This window comes from Hakea prostrata, chromosome 4, assembly GCF_041222555.1.
Source record: "Hakea prostrata isolate BN-2017 chromosome 4, UWA_Hpros_2, whole genome shotgun sequence".
In the NCBI taxonomy this organism is placed as follows: Eukaryota; Viridiplantae; Streptophyta; class Magnoliopsida; order Proteales; family Proteaceae; genus Hakea; species Hakea prostrata.
In genome coordinates, this window is record NC_142603.1 from 56,494,747 (window position 1) to 56,502,220 (window position 7,474).

At 40.6% G+C, this 7,474-nt stretch overlaps 1 protein-coding gene across 2 annotated transcripts; it reads right to left on the reverse strand.

Moving 5' to 3' along the window:
• Positions 1-484: 484 nt before the first annotated feature.
• On the reverse strand, positions 485-7,253 carry LOC149019784 (Sec23/Sec24 protein transport family protein). Of its 2 annotated transcripts, XM_089153772.1 has the most exons (6): positions 6,737-7,253; positions 5,716-6,647; positions 3,755-5,575; positions 1,295-1,411; positions 1,107-1,178; positions 485-792 (listed from the first exon to the last, which is right to left on the reverse strand). In XM_089153772.1, the coding sequence occupies exons 2-6, from the start codon at positions 6,184-6,186 to the stop codon at positions 655-657; spliced, it is 2,619 nt and encodes an 872-aa protein (XP_089009898.1). In that variant the 5' UTR covers positions 6,187-6,647; positions 6,737-7,253; the 3' UTR covers positions 485-654. The 2 variants fall into 2 exon arrangements, with proteins under 2 accessions (XP_089009898.1, XP_089009899.1); XM_089153773.1 differs by having other exon boundaries at positions 5,716-7,253.
• Positions 7,254-7,474: the final 221 nt, after the last annotated feature.

Sequence of the window (7,474 nt, forward strand, 5' to 3'; positions counted from 1 at the left end):
GTCATGACTATAGGTAACCCCCTTGCAAATTTGCAACAAGTTATATTAGAAGGCTAGTGCATAGGTAATACTCTTATTATCACGTTGTACAAGTTATTGCAAGATATAAATGTTAACCTCAGGTTAATAGACAAGGAATGAAGATGGAGAAATCCACAGAGACACCGGCAAGACCAGATGTCCCAACTAGCAGATTTCATCGGATTCCCCTCTTATCCTTGTAAAACGCCTCCTCGCTGCTTAAAGAGAACATTCACACACCCCCACCCACCCCCGAAGAAACTCAGTTATCACAACATCACAGTTCAGCAGGACTCGAAGCACAACCACACCAGAAAGAGAATACAGAACGCCAGCACTGTCGAACCAAAGTACTAACTTTTATTCCTCTGCTACATGGGTCAAATGATCAAATTTAAAGCGATTATCTAGACTCAACGCCATAAGAACCACCACCCCAACCCCTCTCTCCCCCCCCCCCCCCCAAAAAAAAAAAAAAAAAAAAAAAGAGAGAAAAACAAAAAGGGAGTCGAAAAATTACAGTAAATTGTATAATTTAAGAAAAAGTAACCCTTCCTACCCTCCTCTCAATTACAGAGGAACCAAAACAGAGACACATCTGGCAGTACTATATAACCCATCTTGCCGTATCCATTAACTTGGTTCAGGAGGAACTAGCCTCAAGCTCCGCATCCATTCACATAAGCTTGGATCATCGAAGTATAGAAAACTGCTCTTCAGCTTGGCCCTCTGTTCGACAGTCAATGTCCGGAGCTGTGGGAATCTTGCTTCCTGAAATCAAAGGTCACAAGAATCAAATTAACTTTAATCTTCAAGGCTATTTATGGCATTTTTGCAACATTCCTCTTTTTCATCAAGTTGAGATATCACATTGGAAACTCCTTGGATGATGTTGACCAAAAGAAAAGGAAAAAAACTCCTTGGATGCAAAAGCAAAACTTCATTAAACATCAACCAGTAGCAAGTACCATACCCAACCCCAAAAAAAGAAGAAGAAGAAGAGTAGCAGCAACTACAGTGAAATAAGTAAGCAATCTATGGCAATTTTAACTATTCGTAACATAGAAATAAGATCTCCCAAATACCTGTTCATAAGGAGGATCCTTGTGTGCTGGTATTAGCCGAGAAACAAAATACCGAGCCTGAGAGCTTCCCTCCTGTAAAACACATTTAGGAAAGAAATTAAGGGAAATATTTCATTTTGTGGACACTAAATGGAAAATAACACACTTTAAACAATATGGCATCCAATGGAAAATGGATGGAGGCATACTTTGAATGCAAGGATCCGAGGAGCTGGGAAACGGAACTCAGTGAGCTCCTCCGCTAATGTTCTACATGCTGCCAGAGCTGCTGCACTTCTCCCTTCCTGAGCTGCAAGCTCAGCACCCTGAATGCCATCACATCATTTTGAGGTTACAAAAAAATATAATAACAATATAAGAATCAAAACTGCAGTGGAAACTACGAAAGCTGTATCACCAAAACCAACATTTGGCTCATGTACGTGATGAATTTGTAAGCCAATTGAAACACTGAACTAATAAACAGAAGATATAAGCAACCGTCAGTAATCAGCAGATAATACTGCTACCAATCATGAATTGCTTGACACTTTTCCCTCAATATAAGTATAAGACATGTATATGGTTCATACTTTGATCTCAGTCTTCACCTAACATACATTCTCGCATGTTGAGGAACCACCGTAACCAACATACTGAATCATACAATAGGATTGATTGGAATGCAGTCCAAAAGAACAGCATCACCATTGCACCAGCAAATCTGAAGCCAAAACTCAAATCTAAATTATTCAATCATTACGGGATCTAAGCCCTTCGCCTTTATGTATTTATTTTTTTATTTTACTTCTTTTAATAGATAGGCCCCAAGAAAAATTGATCTCATGACCACTTGATAATGAGGTGTTGGTCTTTGCCATCTGAACCACCTACTTGGGGTATTCCCCTTTATTTATAACAAATAGAAACCCACAAAATTAGCCAGCTCCTGTGTAGGAAGAGATCACTTACAACTTAATTCTTCCTTCATAAACAAAATCCAGAACATTAGAAAGTAAGAACTACAGCTGGAAGATACCATTTCTATCCAACCCTACAAGATGGACAACAAAAAGCCACAAAGTGAAACGCACAATCCACAATGAAGCTCGAAAATCTTTAACATAACATTCTCGACTCAAATAATCAAATCTCTTCTAGATCTTCAAAATAATCTCTCCTTCCCATTACCCGCATCACATTGACTCTTCAGTACTATAAAGTCTAGAGCATATTCAAATGTAGATGTAAGCTTTATCCTTGTATCTGCCCTGTAGAATTGGATTTAAGTTGTAAGTTTCCTGTTCAGGTTAGTCAGCCACAATGAAGCCTCTTTCACAGAGCATTAACAATTTATCACGAGACTGATGCAGGCCTGGTATAGGGCAGCAATGGTGGGCTGTAATGGAAAGGAGAATTTGGAGAATATGGAGAGGAAGAAGGGCGAAGTAGAATTGAGGGAAGGAAATCAATCTGGAAATTGTATCCTGATACAATCTATTTAAAGGAAATAAAATGCAAATCCAAATTGAAATCAAAGTCCAAAATAAAATTTAAAACAGCGTCTAACTCAACCTTATTTAGGAATAAAAATAAATAAATAAATCAAGTAAAAGACTAAGATATAAATAATGAATAAAATACTTAACTAAGTCCGGACCAGTTCTTTTGGGGTTGGACCAGAACCAATTGAACAGGTCTGATACTGCATCACTGACCCACCACTTGGACAATGCCAGCCTATCAAAAGTGGCATCCGTTTGCCACTCTTTACATCCTTAAGGTTTGAGGCAGAATACAGTCTCTAACAGCCGCAACGACCCCCACAACACCAAGTTCAAAACGGTTAATTACAGCAACTTTCTCACAACAAGTAATTTATTGTTTCCACACCACATCTGTACAGTTCCCATTGCCAGAAAAAACAACAACCAAATCAACAAAAAAAGGTCAATACAACCTTGGCACATCCTCAGACATGTAACAACAACTTTTACCTAAGGTGGCATTCCTGTTATTAATCCTCGACTTGAAACTGACATTCCAAGAGTAGGAAAACTCGGATGCTCGATGGAACATCTTCTAGGAAAACCATACCATGAGATTGTCGTCTACTTTAGAATAAGCTTAAAATCCATATTGGGCCAAACACTGAAATTATTGACTTGTTCTTCAATTGCCATGTTCTCCTGTTTAGGCTAATGAGAACTTGAGGTGCAGCTGCTGCATGTAGATAAGAACTTTCGAACTTGAGAAGAATGGAGAATTTTCATAAGATCTCTAATACTACTGATTGACTACAAGCCTCCCATAAATGTAGTAGTGAGACTAGGACTCAGACTGAGAAAATTGAACTTCCTAATCACAATCTAAGACTAAAACAGGGCTCTACTTTCAGCTAACTGATCTAACCTCGACACTAGAAAATACGAGTTGAAATTATGAAAATATCCTTCATTTTGGTTGATGGAAACAGCCTAATAACTACATCAACAACATAAATAAATTCAACAAAAACAGAAAGAGAATGGAGTTATTTTTTAGGAAGGGGGAGGCTGGGGGTTATTCATGGCATGGGGAGAACATCCGCATCACATATAATAATAATAATGCCCAAAAAGCGAAAAAACTATTGTCAAAACAGCAATGAGATGAGTCTAGTAACATACCAACCAAATAAAGACGTCTGTGCCATGGTCCAGCACAACTGCAGCATCAGACTGCATGGCTAGATTATATGCTGGCAGTTCCTCAAAAGTACCTCCTTCACGATGCATTAGACAACGAGGTGCCAACATACGAAGCGACAAGTCATATGATGCATTAAGAAACAAATTCCTCAAAACAGACCTCTCATCTTCATGACCAACAATACTTCCCAGAAGTGGACCCCTTCTAAGATGGAATAAATTCTCTGGCAGTGAGGCAAGTTCCTTAGGAAACAGATAAAGCTTTGATTTCGGTAACTGAGACCCAAATTTCAAAGCAATCTCCTTAACTCTTTCATCTATCATTGTCCGCAAATAAATTGCATCAGAAGAAGTTTTGGCTTGTAGCATTGTCCTCTTGCCAATAAGAACAGCAACCACTTCATCTTGTACACTCTCAAGATAACTTGAAACACTGTCTACCGTAGCCAGTCTGACAGTAATAACTCTAGAAATGTCAGCTTGGTACGTATTTAAATATCGAATGACAAACTGGAAGAAGACATAATCGCTTTTGATGTCTCCTTGTGTTTCCATGGAAATTGAAAAACTTTGTGTTTCTTCAACACTTAGCATTTGGATAGAGACAGAATTGTCATTTTTGAAACTTTCATGAGCATCTGAATGTGCTTCTTCACCAGGACCTATTACTTGGGTAACAAGAATACCATCAGAACAGCGAACCTCTAACAGACCATGGGAACCTGCTGCTCTCATAGATGCTCTTTGTAAGTTTACACCAAAAGCCTCCCCAAAATCATCGTGCAGAACTAGAACACCACCAGATGTTTTGGCTAGGGGTCGCAGAACGGGAACTCTTACTGGGCATGTTCCAGCACACAGGATATCAATCACAGTGTCATGCCGATGAGCCTCACGACCTAGATGCTCCATCCATTTCATTGCTGTCTTCTCCATGTATGGATAGTTAGGGTGATTAAATGAATGAGGAACAGATCCAGGGCCATAGGTATTGGGCCCACCAGCACAGACAATAATTCTGGAATTACCTCCTGATCTTTTAACCACACCTCGAGAAATTTCAGCCGATGGCCCTTGAATAATTGCTAGAGCTATCTCCACTGCTGTACCCAAGCACCGGTCCCTTGATGCTTCAGGTAAATTGAGTTTATATGGCCTCAGAGATGAGAAGATGGTATGCATAACAGGAAGTGAAGCATGAACAGGAGACAAATATATGCCTGTACCATAAATTAGTGCTTTCACATACTCCTCTGTAGGTGATTTATCACCAGGAAGTACATCAGCAGACGCCATAGATCCTTCCGAAAAATCATAAATGGACACTGTCCGGCCATAAGATATGATTCCAACTCTGGTAGTAGGGGGTAAGGAATCAGCAAAGGCATGCAAAGAGCTCTGCAAATGCTGGAGGTGCACTTCATCCAAACACTCATCTATCACAAGGAAAACTGGTGCAGACATTCTAGAATCAGAGACTGGAATAAAACCAGGTTTTTTGTTTCCAGTTTGAACATAATCGACCAGTGGAGATGCTAACTCTGGCAAATTGCGAAGATCTTCCTTGCTAGGAGCAATGTACTCGCCTTCACTCCCATTCAGATTCCCACAAATTACACACTGCCATTGCCCTGAGCCAAGTAAAATTTTGCAGTATAAATTGGCATAAGATCCACAGTTCTGGCAACGGTGTGGATCACGTTGTATTATCTGAGGACCTGGTGATATCTCCCTTCCTGGAGAAACCAACGCTCCAAATCCCAAACTAGGGACATTCGCTTGCTTTTTCTTTTTCAAGATCTGAAAAACGGAAAGATTTGAATGGTAATCCAAGTAAAGAAGCAAGAACCTGAACTATGAATAAAATGTTAACTATGTATAGCACATGAAACTGCATATAAAACACAATAAAAAACAGAAACTAAATAGACCATTCATACCTTTTGTGCAGAAAATAGAACATACGGCGACTCGCTAGCAAACATAGATTCCTCTGTATCATTGGAATCTCCTGGCTGCAACTCAACAGACCCATTTGAGTACGGAGGCGATGAAGTTGGAAGAGATGAACCACTAGGAAATGCAACCATCTGGGGGGAGGCAGGAGAAGTCCGGAATGGCACAGCTGCAGGCCGGAGTGGTGAGGAGAAAACAGGGGGACCAGGAGGAGTGCTAAAAAGAGGAACGGGGCTTCCAGCCTTGTTTCCATTAGTTGATGCTGTGATTGGTGGGGCAGAGGAAGAGGGAATTTGATCCTGTTCTGATATCTGTTGGGGAAACCTGGTAGCAACAGGAGAAGAGAATGGAGGTGGAGTCGGTCTTTTCTCAGGGCGAGGCGTCGGTGTGTTTGGATTCGGAGGTGAAACCGCAACGGTATAGCTACGAGGAGGAGGTGGTGGAGGAGTAGCCATTGGTATCAGTCTTTCTTTGTTACAACCCAAAATGTGGAACTACAAAGCCTTCAAACCCAAGGACTCCGACGTAGACCCAAAAGAGAAAAATGGGTTACGATCGACAGTTGGGGATTTACAGTAAAATCAAATGAGCGGTTTGATTTGATAGGGCGTCAACCGCAGAAAAAGAAAAACAATCTCAACAGGCAACTACGATAAGTACCCCATGGCTCGAAAATTTAAAAAAAAAGCTGATAGTTACAGGTTCCACAGAATGGCAGAATTCGACATAGGCCTTTGATTTTGAATAATGAAAAGAAAATTACAAGCGGATGCCATTGATTTGTAAACCTGAAACCCTAAATCCAACACCATTGACGAGACAAAAGCGGATCTTGATAGATGTAGAACTTAAAAATGGAAAGTGGGTGATCAAGAAGAAGGCATAAAGATTCTGAATTTGATCTTCCCCGGTATAACTGCAGTCCAAAGATACAGACGGGGTTTGGATGAAACCCGAATCAATAAACAAAATATTAACGAAACGTCTAAGACGCAGAAAACAAACCTTTCAAGTGATTACTGTGATAAATAGGGTTCAAGCTGGTTGGAGTATAAAGAAACCCAGATCAGAAATAACGCGCTTTGCAGGTTCTGGTAGGAGCCGATTGTAATGAATGAATACGCTGCTTCTAGTTTCACCGCGTAGATGGCGGAATTCCGATAAAGATGAACCAATTTCCGATATCGCATACCACTAGGGTGAAGAAATGTTCAAGAAAAACATTCAGACCTCCAAGACGTGAGCAGACCGACCTACCGATCTAGCTTTGTCAATTGTCATTGATCTTCCGCTTTCTCTCCCGTCATTCGGTTCCGTCGTTCCCTTCCCTCTTCGCTGCTTGCGTTGTCGTTGGAAGATGAAAGATGCCGCGCGTTGGATTTGGCGGTGAGCCAGTGACGGAAAATATCGGACACCTTCACTAATTCACGCGTTCATATCCCACATCGACCCATTTTTGTCACAGACACATCAAACAGAGCGGGACACAAATTTACCCACTGGAGACCCAAACTCTCCCTCCCCCCACCGGCCCAACCCGAAACCCAATGGCATTTCTATTTCCACCCAGGGAGATTTTCTAAAACACCACCAAAAATTGGCAATGACTCCCCAAACCTCTCCTAAAATTGCATAATGTATACTCTGTTAAGAAATTTTATTTAAGACAAGTTCAGATAATTTCATAATTTCTAAATTATCTTTATTCTCTTGTGACTTTTCAATGTTGTCATAGGTAAAATT